Here is a 16,086-nt window from a genome sequence, read left to right as displayed (position 1 = left end):
TATATATATACATATATACATATATATATATATATATATATATATATACACACACACACACACACACACACACACACACACACATATACATGTGTGTTTACAATTTCTGCTCTATCAAAAATGCCTGTTGTTACATCAAAGAAGTCATGTATATTTTTCTTTTAACATATTTCCCTGTTAAAATAAAGAACCTTACTTTATTATTAAGTTTTTAAGGTTATTATTAAATACTAGCAAGCCGGACTCGTAAAGTATACAGGTCTTGGTAAGTCTATTCCATACTGACCATTTCTATCCTTATCCCTTACTTCAATATTTTTTAGTAAGCTTTATAGTAATTCCTTTGTGTCAAATTTTTTTTTGCAAACCTGATGTCAACCTATATCAGTTTAAGGTCAGCAGTTTATTGCCGACTTTAAACTGTTAGTGGTCGGCATCAGGTTGATGACCTGATGCCGACCACTAACAGTTTAAAGTCAACTAAAAATTTTAGGCGGTATTTTTATTGTTAATTATTTCAGTTAAATTAAATTTTTTTTATGCTTGCAGGCAGCAGAGTGTAACAGAAAGAAAAAAAGAACAATCAATCAAAAAGTGCAATTAATGGAATCTAATTTTAAAAATGAACTAAGTTCTAATACAAGTTCTGATTCATTTTTTAATTCAACTTTTGTGCCTAATGGCCATTACCAAGAATAACCCCCAAATATAAAGAAGGCACCTAAAAAGAGTAAGGTCATTTACTGATAACAGAAAAATTTAGAAAAATAGGGATGGCTCTCAGCGCCTCTGGTTACTGGTATACCCAATCTTTGTTTGAAGTTTTTGAAAAATATGCAAATAAAATTTAGAGAGAGGCTTGTTGATATAATGCAACAATATATTGGCATGATGCAACGATATGTTGATGCAACAATATCTAAAGCATTAGTAATATTAAACATACATAAAATATTTAATTTTAATCTAATTCTGAATAAAGATATTTGTAAACCTTACTATGAATCTAAATAAAAATGCAGCACTGCATATTATCTAAATTTCAGCCAATTTAAAATGTGAATTATACTTTTTTTAGGGGAGAAAATAAAACCATACCATTTTAATCAAAAGTTCATATATTTATTTATACCCTAGAAAAAAAAGTTATTAAAAATATTTATGTTAGTCTTACCCTCAAGTTGCTTAAAATAAGTCATTTTGAGGTCTTTCTAAATATGCCCTTTGAGGGCAAGGAAATAGTGATTCAATTGTGCTCAATTTTTTTTGGATATTTAGCATAATTGCTTTAAATCTAGATGGTTTGGCTTTTTGATTTTCGAAATTATTTTTTTCTGAACACCCCTAATATATATATATATATATATATATATATATATATATATATATATATATATATATATATATATATATATATACACACTGTGTGACAAAAGTTATCGTACGCTAAGAAAAAAAAACAATATTCAATATAGACACAATTTTTCTGCTATATTTAATGAAAATTATTTATAATTTTTTTTAATAGTATTTATTTTGTTAATTTATGAATTTTTTGGAATTTATATTGAAATAACATTAAAATTAGGCTAAAAATTTGAAAAAAGTACATTAAAGGTGATGACAAAAGTTATCGTACACTTGGCGTACACTAATATTTATTTAACTCCAAACCGTTATGTCCACCATTTTTCATACATTTTTGAAAATAAAGTAAACTATAAACACTTTAAGATTATTTTCAATTGTTTTAAATGAATTTTTTGGTTAAGAAAAAGTAAAATGAGCTCGAAACCAGTTAAGACCACTGTAGAAATTCATAAGCTAATAATTAAGCATTGGAATGAAGGAAAATCGTTAAATTGTATTGCAAAAATTGTTGATTCTAAAAAATCCACAGTTTCTTCAATTATTAACAAGTTCAAAAAAACAGGAAAATTAGCTGATTTGCCCCGAAGTGGTTGTCCAAAAAAACTTAATAAGCGTGCTGAATGAAGCTTAGCTTCCACAATCAAGAAAAATCGTTTTGTAAGTGCCAAAACTTTAGCTTGCAAAATCGAAAACAATTTGGGGGTTAAAATTAGTCCAAAAACAGTCATTCGAAGTCTTAAAAGACGAGGAATAGTGAATCGCGTTCCAAGAAAGGTTCCTTGTATTAGTGATAAAAATTGTAAGCTTCGATTAAACTATGCTAAAACGTACATTGATATGCCAAACTCATTCTGGAATAAAGTCTTATGGACAGATGAGTCTAAATTTAATGTAAAAAGATCTGATGGTAGAATTCGTGTATGGCGTTCATCAAAAAATTGCTTAGAAAATGGGACTACGGTCCGAACATTTAAACACGGAAATGGATCAGTAATGGTTTGGGGATTTATGTTGGCAGCAGGTGTTGGAAAGTTAGTATTTATTGAAAGAAATATGGATAAACATTACTATAAACGTATTATTAAAGAAAATGTTGAACAATCAGCACGTAATCTTGGTATTGGTGATGACTTCGTTTTTCTTCAAGATAACGATCCCAAACATAAGGCCAAAGATGTGATGGAATTTATGGAAAAAAAAGGTTGGGACATACAAAATCATCCACCTCAAAGCCCTGATTTGAATGTAATAGAACATTTATGGGATGAAATCGATAGATGAATAGATAGAACAGGTGTAAACACCATTGAACAATTAAAAGTCCAAATTGTAAAGACGTGGGAATCAATCGATCCGTCTATTACAAAAAAACTCGTTGAATCGATGCCAAGACGTCTTGCTGCTGTTGTAAAAGCTAAAGGACAAAATACACAATACTAAAATATAAGTTTAGTTCCCATAATATTTATCAAAGTGTACTATTTTGAAAGCGTACGATAACTTTTGTCACCTTCTTTTTGTTACTTTTCTTGCTTTTTCATCAAGATATTAAAATAAATTTTTTTTCTTGTTCTGTTTTTTCAATTTTTGTTTAAATAATTATAAATCAAATAGTTTTTATTCAGTTTTTAACTTGTTCCTTGCATTTCTTTTATTATAAATTAAGAGCTAGTAATTTTTTTAAAGTGTACGATAACTTTTGTCACACAGTGTATATATATATATATATATATATATATATATATATATATATATATATATATATATATATATATATATATATATATATATATATATATATATATACACACACACACACACACACACATGTATTGTAATTTGGAGGCCTGTATGTATATACATACAGCCCTCCAAATTAAGAAAAATAAAGTCAGCAAAAAATTGCAGACCTAAATCCGTTGTAAGTCAGCATAAGATCGGCTTAAATTTTTGAAATTGAATCAGCAAACATTTTTCCATTTTTATTTAATTGTTTTGTTTAGAATTTAAATAAAAGATTCATATTTGGAATAGAACATTTATTTTGCCGTTTTATTTTTTTTATAAACTAGTAGAAAATCACTTTTTATAAACTAGTAGAAAAACTTTTTCATTTTATGTTTCATCAATAAAGACTCATCAGAAATGAATGATCAAATAAATAAACTTCAATTTATACCAAAAATTAAGTTACAGGAATTCATAAATATTTAAAACACTGTAATATTTATGGAATATGTTAATACTATTATAAAAAGAATTCTTTAGAATTTTTTATTTCTGATTTTTTTTAAACTTTATTTTTTTAAAGATTTAATATTATTACTAGTTTAACTCACTTATTTTTATAGTTTTTTAAGAGAAACTTATTTTAATGCCTGCATTAAGAAATCAATTCAAGGGCATTTTCGTAATTATGTTTAGAGAATATGAATACATTTTCATCAGAGAAGTTTTGTTTTAGCCTGTTATTTATTGAAATTAGGATTTGTTTTAGAATTTAAGGTGGACGCTTTGAGTGAATATTGTTATATAATAATTTATCATTCAGTTTTTTGAAATGTTTATATGAGTTTAAAGACTCATATAAACCTTTCAAAAAACTGAATGATAAATATGAGTTATATGAGTATAAAGGTTATATGTGGCATCAAGAAAATTTACAATTTTTAAATATTTGCTTATTTTAATTTGAAAGCCAATATTTTAAAAAAAATTTTAAATATTTTTTTTAACACAGGTCTACAAAAAATTTATTGCATTAAATTTGACATTTGCTCCTACATAATTTTGATACGCTGAATTTAAATCTGAGATCAGATTTTTATGGTAAGCTACAAATTTTTTGCAATAAATATTTTTTTTCGTTTTGAAAGTTGTTAGAAATAATTCTAAATAATAGATTTAAAAATCATTTTGAAATGCTAGAATATGTTTTTTTAAAACTTAATTTGTTTACAAAATTAAAACTTAAGCTTTAAAAAAGATTGCAGATTCAGAGTATTTTTTAATCAAAACTATTCAATCAGGAAGAAACTTTTGCTTGTTGCTCTTTTATTTATAAACTTTTCCTGAGTCTTCTTGTTTAATACTCCAATAGTTGTCTGCCATCGCCGTCTTGGTGGAATCGTTCACCCTGCTCTTCATTCACATTTCTAAGATTTTCAGGAAACTGGTTAAGATGACTATTTATAAAATGAAGTTTGATACTCATTTTACATCCAAGATCACAAAAGGCTTTCAAGATTTTATCAACTAAATCTGCTGAGTTTTCTGCTTTTTTATTTCCAAGAAAGTTCTTTACAACTTTACAACAACCACAAACAACAACCAAGCCGTTTTCTATTATTCATTGTTTTAATGAACTCTTGATCATTTATAAAAGGCCAAGTTTGTGGCCCATTAAAAACTCCTGCCTTTTTTTTCTCTATTGACAAATCTGGTAATGATGTAATTATGTACTGAAAGCAATTACTCTCAGTTTTCATTGCTTTAACAAATTGTTTCATGAGTCCAAGTTTAAAATGGAGTGACGTAAAAACTTTTTTTATCTGAAAAAAACAATGACATAATCACTTTTTTTCATAACTATTGAATGAAAATACCTGTGAAAAGTATGATTTTTTAAAAACTAATTAATTTTTAAAAAATTCATACACCCATGAAACAGAAAACAATTTTTTGTAGACCTGTGTAATTTTATAGAGCTGCGGACCAATTTTTTAATAGATTACTATTAAACCTTTAAGACTTAATTATTAATATTGATTATTTTGCTTAATAAATCTAAAATATATATAGTTCAACAAATTCACAAATTTCTGTTCCATCAAAAATGCATTGTTATATCAAAGCAGTCATGTGTGTTTTACATAACTGGTTGATGTAACATTGGGCGGTTTGATTTTATTCAATTGATGATTTTACATTGAATTGGTTTATCCTTAAAACAGCACCTGCGTATAATAATATTTCCAAAAAATGCATATTAAGTCTACAAGAAAAATTTGAAATAATTATGTCTACAAGAAAAATTTGAAATAATTATGTCTACAAGAAAAATTTGAAATAATTACACATATGAACCAAGAATGCTTACTAAATAAAAAATTGGAATTGATTTCTAAATGCAGGCATTAAAATAAGTTTCTCTTAAAAAACTATAAAAATAAGTGAGTTAAACTAGTAATAATATTGAATCTTTAAAAAAATATAGTATAAAAAAAAGCAGAAATAAAAAATTCTAAAGATTTCTTTTTATAATAGTGTTAACATATTCCACAAATATGTGAAACATTACAGTGTTTAAGACATTTATGACTTCCTGTAATTTAATTTTTGGTATAAATTGAAGTTTATTAATTTGATCATTCATTTCTGCTCAGTCTTCGTTGATAAAAGTCAATGTAAAATATAATACAACTTTGATAAGTGATTTTCTACTAATTTATTTATTTCTCTGTTCTTTTAAGAACATCAAGCACTAATATTTATAAGTTGCTAATATATAATGATTTTTTTTTTACAGCATTTTGCTAGTGATGATAAGCTGTATTACACTGGAAAGATTAAATATATACTGGAGAATAACCCTGAATGTCTGGAAATATATTTTACTGAAGATGTTTATGATAATGACAACAAGTTTATTAAGGTTTAATAGTTATACAATGTTTATACAATATTTATAGTTATATTGATAGATAAAATATTTATAGTTGTTATAGGTATGATAATTGTGTAATATTTTGCACCGAATGATGCAATTTTATTTTCTAAAATATTATTTTTAATTCTAGGTTGTTGATCTAGTGGCAAACGGTTCACAAATTCAAGTAATAGATTCTAACAAAGAGATTTACTTGCAAAGACTTGCTGAATTTCGTTTACATGAATCTGTTTCAGAGGAAATTGACTCATTTTTAAAAGGTTTTTATTTTGTGCAGTGTTAAAAGTAATAGTGTCATAAAGTTAATCTGTGTTGCATCATACAAGTAAGAATGAAGTAAAGATTGATGCACTAAAAATAACTTTGGGCAGGGGCTTTAATACTTACACTGACTGAGTGTTATGACAGACAATGTGTTCTTTTTAAAGACAAATAATTTTTTTTGTTTTTGTTTTTATTTTTATGTACTCTTTTGCTGGAAATTTAGGCAACACAAGTCAACACTCTAAACTCTCCAGTTTTTTTTCAAAACTAATCTAACATCTTGACTTTATTTTTCTATCTTTTGAAATATACTTAAGTTTTTTAGAAAAAAGAGACTAGTAACAAACATTCTAAATATTTTTTATCATATTTAATGTTTTTCATACCAAAATTGTACCTGTCCAAACTCAAACTATCAGTTCATTTATGCAAAGATAACTATTTCTACATAACGTTATCAGTGAAATTTCATGCACAGTTAAATGTGCATTGAAATGTGTATATATGTGTATAATATATACACATATATATGCCTATATTAATTAATATTTAAGTATGTTGTATAAAATAATACATACTAGTGATATGCCAAATCTGAGTTTTTTTTACCAACACAAGACTCGAATGTTTGATACATTTATAACCTTTGTTTGTAAATTGAGAAAATGAAATAAATAAAAAATTAAAGACCTATAACAAGTTAAAGTTTAATTTGTGTTGGTTTTTTGTGTTGTAAAGAAATTTTTAAAGGTTTTTAAGAAGGCTACAATCCTAATTCTTAATGTGAAGCATCCTTACCAGATACTATTTCATTTTTTATGGCTTTACAAGAATTTTTAATCAAGTATTAACTTGTGAGACTTTCATTAGGAGTGTTTAGTTAGTGAACATAAAACTCTTTTACTTTTTTACACCATAAAAATTTGTTTCTCCACATTTGTTGAAAAGTATAATGACAATAGCTAACTAACTAAATGCAAGAAATTTATTAAGTTTCATCATAAATAACATGAATATAGTTTAAAACTTGATTGTGATGAATTGACATTAGTGAAATAAATGAAGCGTTTGAAGGGCAGTTTATACAAAATTAGAAGAATGTTTGAGTTACTTTGCTGACAGCTATAAATAAATGTGATTCCATTTTTGTGTTTACTCGATATAGAAAAAAGTTTAAAAGATTGTACTCCAACATACAAATAGTAAACAGAAAGATTAAAGAGTATCTAAAGTTCCCACTTATAATGAGAAATTAAAGTCATTAGGCCGGGTATATAAAAAAAAGCAATTGCTTTTTACTCAGCGTTTTTGGATTATTTGCTCAGCTTTATGTGAATAAAAATTTGAGCAAAATTGTTCAAATTTTTATTTTCCTAAAGCCGAGCAAATAATCCAAAAACGCTGAGTAAAAGCAACTGCTTTTTTTTATTCACCTGCCCAATTGTTTATGATAGAGGTTAAAAAACTTTTTAAAATTATTTTTAAAATGTAGAAAAAATAAGCTAAACACTAAAAATATTATCAAGAAATATTTTTTTCAAGTGGAAAAGAATTAAAGCAGTCTTAGTATATACAGAATTAAAGCAGTAGTAGCATATACAGTTCATCTAAAAAAGTTTCTTTTTTTTTTTTTACTTAATATTTAAAAATATTTGTACTCCTGTTTGATTAAATAAGCAATAAAGTTATGATAAATAAAAATTTAGCATTAACAATTAAGTTTTTTTTTCCTGTTTTTTGAAATCCTAGTATACAATGTGTTCTGTTATATACAAAGGTATCTCATAAAAATGATTGTGATTTTATGACATGTTGTCTGCTTCAAAAAACAATAATAAATAAATTTGCAATAATAGACATTTTTCAAAAAATGACATTTTTGAAAAATGTCTGCAGCTAGCACCTTAATGTGTTCTATATGATAAAAAAACACTTGATTTAAAAACTTTTTAAATAAAAAATATTTTTAGGAGTGTCTCAAGAATGTTGAACATTTAATAGGTCCCTAATATTAATAAAAATTTTTTTTTTCAAAGTTCTTGTTGGGTTTCCAAAGAAGCGAAATTGTATAAAAATTTCAAAAATAATCATCATTTTATAAAAAAATATTGAGAAAGAAAATTATAATCAAAAATGTTTTTAAAAATCTATACTTTTAATTTTAAATCAAAAAATGTCATTTTTTAGACAGTAAAATCTAAAATGCTAATTTTTTTGAAATTTTTATTTAATTTCACTTTTTTTGAGAGCTTCTTTTTTTTTTTTATTAATATTAGGGACCCATTAAATGTTCAACGGTCTTGAGGCACCCCTAAAAATATTTTTTGTTCAAAAAGTTTTTAAATCCAGTGTTATTTTATCTTGTAGAACTCAACATGTGAGCTTCAGACATTTTTCAAAAAGGTTTTTTGAACCATCCTATTGTCTGCGTTTAGTTGTTATTTGTTTAGCTAGATAGCTAACAAAAAAGATAGCGCAATTCATTCAAAGAAAAGCTAGATCTTTTATAACCATCTTTAAAATTAATTAATATGTTTTTAAATAACAGGAGACTGAAGTTTCATGCTTAAACAGATATAATGGTCTCTAAACTGGCCTGAATATATTGCAGTTATAATATATATATATATATATATATATATATATATATATATATATATATATATATATATATATATATATATATGTATATATATATATATATATATATATATATGTATATATATATGTATATATATGTATATATATATATGTATATATATATATATATATATATGTATATATATATGTATATATATATATTATATGTTGCAGATATAATATATATATATTGTATGTTGCAGATATAATATATATATATATATATATATATATATATATATATATATATATATATATATATATATATATATATATATATTAAAAACTCCTAGGTCTTCACTTTATCATTCCAGATGGGCTTCTTTCAATGTTTGATGAAAATGAGCTAGAGGTAAATGTTTACCAAAATTCCTGGTGTAAAAATTGTTATTCATAAATATATATTTTAAAAAGCTTTTTTTTCCAGCTGCTACTTTGTGGTATGGAATATATCAGTGTATCAGACTGGAAAGCAAACTCCACTTTTTTGTTTGGTATAGATCTTAATGACAAGGTATTATATTTCTCATTGTAAATTATTTTTATTAGTTTTTATTTTAATTTATTAAAATAAATTTAATAATATAAAAAATTAAACAAGTTTTAAGTCGTCGAATTGAATTTTTTGACTTGATGACTATTTTATTCATTTAAAAGATAGTTGAAGGGTTTTTAAATAGTTGATCAGTTACCAGAAGTTTTAAATGCATTAAGAGACAACTAGTTAACATGTTATCTATTACATTAATTAAAAAAAAACTTTAAAAGTTTACAATTTTTTTTTTTTTTTTAATTATATTACTGTGAATTTTCAATATAGCAATAATGCATTTTGTTCATTGTTTACTTTTTTATAAGGTATACTGATAATAATGAAAGCAAGACTGGATGAGGGATTTTAGAAAAGATTATGTATAAAAAAGGATCTATCACAGTAAAAAAAAAATTCTTGTGAGATCCAAATCCAAGCTAAATTTTACATTTTTTTTTAATCATAACTTTTATACATTTTATTTTATTGTCACACACTTATGCATTTATACTTTATGAAATTAAGAGATTTCAAATAATTCTATTACCCTACAACTGGTAACATGCAATACAGTACAACCTGTGACATGCCCGCCATCTTTGTAAGACTTGCTTTTCTTAGTAAAAGTTAATTTTAACTGAAAATACCTTCTGCCTTTAGAGTTTTGGTTGAGCAGAGAATTGAGATTTTGTCTCAATACAAATACTAGCTTGGGAAAATGTTAAGTGTATCTGGTTACTGTCTTGTAGAAGGCCTTCTAAGCAAAGACTCTAGAAGTATACAGAAAGTTTCAGTTGACCCGCTGTGCACTCTTTTCTTCATCTAAAAGACTGATGTAGATGTAGACTTGTGTTAAATTGTTTTCTGAGAGGAGCTTTCAACAGCTTCAACATGTAAGAGTGTTAAATTTCCATGTTACGCACATATCATGTCCATGTTGGTATTTTTAATATGCATTGCAAAGATTATATAAGGACCATTTTTTACAACTTTGGTTGATTAGGAGGGCCGAGACAACTGCAATTGACATTCAGTTTCATTCTTAGATCTCAGTGTTTAAGGCTATCATTATTCGGCCTAAGCATATACTTGTACATTCATTAATTTATTTGTTGTATTTTTATTTGAATCTTCTGACTATTCTTTTATGAACTTTTATTTTGCACCTTTTTTATTCATTTTTTTCATTGTTGCTTATTGTTTTTCTGCTTGCTGAGACTACACTCTTTCTGATGTTATTTCTGATCAAATTGATTAAGCTCATTCTCTTTAGCCATCGGCTGATGATATTGTTGTTATTAGTGACTTTTATGCTCGTTCACTTAATTGGTTGGCAACTAACCCTGCATTATCTAACACTAAAGTCCATTATTGTCAGATAAATCTTGTATTATATCTCAGAAGTTGGGTTCTAGAGATTTGAAAATCTTTTACAGTGTAATTAATAAAGGTAGATCTATAATTTCATCTCTTATACATAAGCCTTTTATTTTATTACCTTACTCATAGTGTGGTCGTAAAATCTTTGCCTAGGATTTTATCTATTAACTTCTCCCTTCCTATTATCCCAAAGAAACAGGTTAGTTCTTTGCTAGATATTCAAATCACTCCACTTTGCATTGCTAAATTTATTTCTCACCTAAACTTTTCTACAGCTTGTGGTTTAGACTTTTTTACAGCTCGTGGTTTAGACTTTTCTACAGCTTGTGGTTTAGATGTCATTCATTTATATGGATAGATAGAAATGGTAGAAACTATATACTCTATTGTCTTGTTAAAACGTCATCACTTTTTTATCTTTTAGAATAGGTAATCGATCTTGAATTTGATCTTCCTTCTGTGCTTCTGCAAGCTTGGGGCATGCAGTACCTTGGGAATTTTAATCCAAAAAAAACTCACTGCTAACAATTATTGCAACATTGTTGCAACAATTTTTAGTTGCAATAATTTGTTCATATTCTTATATTGATGAACGGCAGCACTATTACTAAGTCTACTTTATTGGAAAGTGTCACCAAATATCACATAGGGAGGGGGGAGGGTTTCATAAAATAACATAAAACCAAACAGTGAAAAATGTGTACAGTTAAAACATTTTGGAGCAGAGTGGAATGCTAAACATGTCAGAGAAAGTCAATACTTTCTTCAAATTGTAAAATGTAATGATCAAAATTGCTGTGGTCATTGTCGCAGCTCACTGTTTCATCTTATTCCAACTGGTTTTCTTCCACCATTAATTTCTTTGTTCCAAAGAGAAAATGGTCTTGAATGCAATAATGCAAAGAACAACTTTGCATCCCTCTTTTTAAACTTATTACTTTGCAAAATATTTTTGCCCACAACAGTTACAAAAAAGTATCCAAATGATTGCCATACGACTACTCATGTCCAAGAATTCAAAATTCCTTACCAAAAAGAGTTTGTACCAATTACAGTTTATATTTTGCCACTATCAAACCAATGAAACAACACAAAACAGTTTGCTCAAGTATTGGATATTTGAATGAGATTCAAAAAATTAGACCTCATCGCCTATTTTCAAAAATTATTGAAGAACATGTAACTCCAATACTTGAAGGACAAAGTCCGATTTGGGAACAAATTTAGGTTTTAGACAGAAATTCATCAATTGTATTTTTTTAAAAAAATAAACTATTTCAATTAAAATAAACATTTATAAAATTTTCCCCTATGTGACATTTTGTTGCATTTTGAAGAACCCCACACAGGGAGGGAGGGTGGGGTGGGGGGATCCTTCAAAATGCCCCATAATATCACATAAGGGAGGAGGGGAGGGGGTTATAAAAACGGCAAAATCACGTATTATTTGAACAACCTACACAACTGTAACAAAAAAAAATTAGAAACATTAAAATGGTAAAGTTAATGTGAATAAATTACTCTGTAAAAATTTGCTATAAAACAAAAATTAAATGTTATGACCTCCTCCTCCAGATTACCAGACACATTAAATTTTGCAATTTGATTTGGACAGAGTTTGGTTTTTTTTTAAAGGTTATGTCATGGTTTTGGTCAATTCTATACAGTTTTAGTCAGGAAGAACTATCTCGCTTACTTCAATTTACCACTGGCTGTGGGCAGTTGCCTCCAGAGGGATTTGCTGGGCTTTATCCTAGTTTTCAAATAACACGAGCTGGTTTAACTGATTCCTTACCTACTGCTCACACATGGTAAGGTTTTTTTTTTAATTTACCTCTATTTTTAGCTTCATGGATTGGTTGGTTAGTATAAATCTGATAAATTAAAAGCTTAATAGAAAAATAATATATTTCGACTCTAATATTGTGCGTAATGGTCTGATTTGAATGCGAATTATTATGAATGCGATAAACTTAACTTTATACCATAAATTACAAGCTGTATGTGATAAACTGTGAACCTAATATAAATAAGAGATTTTTAAATTATTTAGCTTCAACAATTTGTGTTTGCCTCTTTATACAAGCCGAGAAGAAATGAAAAAAAAACTAATTATCGCTATGAACGAAGGTTCTGAAGGTTTCGGTCTTGTTTAAAGTAATTTTTTTAGTTTAGTGCGTGTGAGACGGGGGGGGGGTGAGAAGGTAATTTGGAGCGTATATTGACACAATAAAATGGTATATATTTTGCATCACTATATTTTACAATTTTTATATCATATTGTTATGGTTGCTGTACATAAATTTAAATTTGCTTTATGTTTTTATACGTTACTGAAGGTTATTTTGCGCATAATTAAAGAAAAAAAGATAAACCTTGTAATTATATAAGAAACGTTTTTACTCAAACACGATAGATATTTTTAACGATTTAAAATAAATGCTTATTTTTTAAAAAACTTGCTTTTTTTTTCTTTCATTGCTATCCATCAACCAAGTTTTTCGAAACTGTCAAATAAATTGATGTTCGTGTAAACTTCATTGAAATAATTTTTGGCTTTTAAAAAGGAAACTTTTCATGGATTCAAAACATCTAATAAAGTTTAATTTTTTTGATGAATTCCGATCTAATTTAATTTAAAGTGCAAAGTTTGCTTGGCATTTTTTTTCTAATTAACGGAACCCCCGTAGCGTTTTATTTTTTTACTTTTCCGTATTTTCCCAATAAAAAAATAAGTATAAACTTATAAAAGATGTATCTCTTTTGAAGATGATTTATTTATTATTTATTTATGATGATTTTTAAATAGTATTGTCAAAGTTTTGAGAATTTATTTTTATTTAGTTTGTAATTTCTATGACCCGATCTCATCTAAGGTCATACCCAAGAAGTTTTTCCCCTTTCCAATTATTGTCTTAGTTATTAGTTAATAGTTGTCTTTAGTTAATAGTTATTAGTTGTCGTTAGTTTATAAGAAATCGGGTTATTTAAAAAGTTTAGTATTGTTTCTATCGGGCTTATAAAACGAATTTCAGTAGATTTTGCTTTTTTTGCATTTGATAAAAGTCGGTAACTAATAAACCAATCATTCTTCGTTAATTTAATTTTTAATTTAATTTTATTTTTTTGTGAATAAAAATAGCTTTGCAATGTAATCTAAGAGTTTTTTTTTTAAGATATTTATAAACCACAGTAAGAATGTTACCCTACAATCAGGACATCATTCAGGTATTCTTAGGAATAAATTTGGATTTTGTATTCTAAAACTATATATCCATTCAATACCAAATCGACTCTGTACCGCTGATGTGGAATATTAATTTTAATAGTTGTTGCTATTATAAAAATTGAACATTGACAATCTTTATTTCGAAAGATTACAGAACATTCTTGAGCAAGTCAAAATATATTTCCTAAGCTCTGGTTCTTGCTTGTATTTGAATACTTATTTAATATAGTAGTTCAGATTTTTTCCAATAAAGAAGAAGAGTTGCATATAGTATGTTGGATTAAACATGCTATATGCAACTCTACTGTTTTATTAACACTTTTTCGTTTTTAGATTAAAATTTTAGTTTTTGCTTTAAAATCAGTCTTTTAAGCATTCGAGGTATTTTAGTACTTAACAAAAATAAGTTTTACTTTAATATTGTACAAGAGTTTTCTATTTAAATAATCATTAAATAAAAACTGAATTAAAATACTAAGTGTAGAGTAATAAGTAATTTACGTGGTTTATGCATAAATTATACTGTTTATTACTAACTGATATGCATAAATTATACTGTTTATTACTAACTGATATGCATAAATTATACTGTTTATTACTAACTGATATGATATACTACATAAATTATACTGTTTATTACTAACTGATATGATATACTACATAAATTATACTGTTTATTACTAACTGATATGATATACTGTTTATTACTAACTGATATGATATACTACATAAATTATACTGTTTATTACTAACTGATATGATATACTGTTTATTACTAACTGATATGATATACTGTTTATTACTAACTGATATGATATACTGTTTATTACTAACTGATATGATATACTGTTTATTACTAACTGATATGATATACTGTTTATTACTAACTGATATGATATACTGTTTATTACTAACTGATATGATATACTGTTTATTACTAACTGATATGATATACTGTTTATTACTAACTGATATGATATACTGTTTATTACTAACTGATATGATATACTGTTTATTACTAACTGATATGATATACTGTTTATTACTAACTGATATGATATACTGTTTATTACTAACTGATATGATATACTGTTTATTACTAACTGATATGATATACTGTTTATTACTAACTGATATGATATACTGTTTATTACTAACTGATATGATATACTGTTTATTACTAACTGATATGATATACTGTTTATTACTAACTGATATGATATACTGTTTATTACTAACTGATATGATATACTGTTTATTACAAACTTTTTAACTGCTATCTAATGTGACAAAATAGTCAGCAAGTCTTTTAAAGAAAATTTTAGTTTTTCATTGAAAAAAGTGAAAAACTCCGCGCCCAGATCTAGTTGAAAATCGTTTTTTATTGCCTGTGCATGTTGGTATTAATATCTTTCTTAACTATGCTATGAAGGAGTGCGCAAAACATTTCTAATATAGTAAATGTTGAAGTTAATATGGGAGAGTAGATGTCGGAGGTGCATAAAGAAAGGAGAGTTGATGTCGGAGATGCATGAAGAGAGGAGAGTTGGTGTTGGGGATGCATGAAAAGAGGAGAGTTAGATGTTGCACATTGTTTACAGAAAAGCCAATTTGTTAGCACAACTGATTGATAAGTTGTTTGCATTCTTGAAAATAGCCAACAGGTATTGTTTAGTTTAGTTGTTACATATGTAGAAACAAAACAACAAAAGTAGGAGAGAGTGGGGCACCATAAAACAAAGCAATTATACAGCGATATAAAAGTATTGTGACAAATTCTTTTAAGTTTTAATCAGTTACTACAAGATAATATCTGATGTAACAAAATAGTTTTATTACAGTTACTAAAAGATCAATTATATCGTGAGAGGTTCAAATTTTTGTGTTTTTCGTTGCAAAGTAATTTATAACTTTTTGAAGTTGTTGAGTTTTACGGTGTTTTATTCACTGTATTCTTCGGAAAGTGCCTCTATTTTGTAAACTTTATTTCATGAGCTCTTC

General features: G+C 26.4%; 1 protein-coding gene across 1 annotated transcript in view; it reads left to right on the top strand.

Moving 5' to 3' along the window:
• LOC100204104 (apoptosis-resistant E3 ubiquitin protein ligase 1) overlaps positions 1-13,314 on the top strand; it is a 69,175-nt gene extending 55,861 nt beyond the window's left edge. The window contains exons 14-19 of the mRNA XM_065805955.1: positions 5,900-6,025; positions 6,171-6,300; positions 9,238-9,296; positions 9,372-9,458; positions 12,492-12,667; positions 12,910-13,314. Of these exons, the coding sequence (XP_065662027.1) occupies positions 5,900-6,025; positions 6,171-6,300; positions 9,238-9,296; positions 9,372-9,458; positions 12,492-12,667; positions 12,910-13,012 (681 nt within the window). The 3' untranslated portion in view covers positions 13,013-13,314. The remainder of the gene's footprint in view (positions 1-5,899; positions 6,026-6,170; positions 6,301-9,237; positions 9,297-9,371; positions 9,459-12,491; positions 12,668-12,909) is intronic.
• Positions 13,315-16,086: the final 2,772 nt, after the last annotated feature.

The sequence above is a fragment of the Hydra vulgaris genome, chromosome 09, assembly GCF_038396675.1.
Source record: "Hydra vulgaris chromosome 09, alternate assembly HydraT2T_AEP".
Taxonomy (NCBI): domain Eukaryota; kingdom Metazoa; phylum Cnidaria; class Hydrozoa; order Anthoathecata; family Hydridae; genus Hydra; species Hydra vulgaris.
The sequence above is the reverse complement of the archived record's forward strand: the minus strand, read 5'-3'. Positions and strand labels throughout refer to the sequence as shown.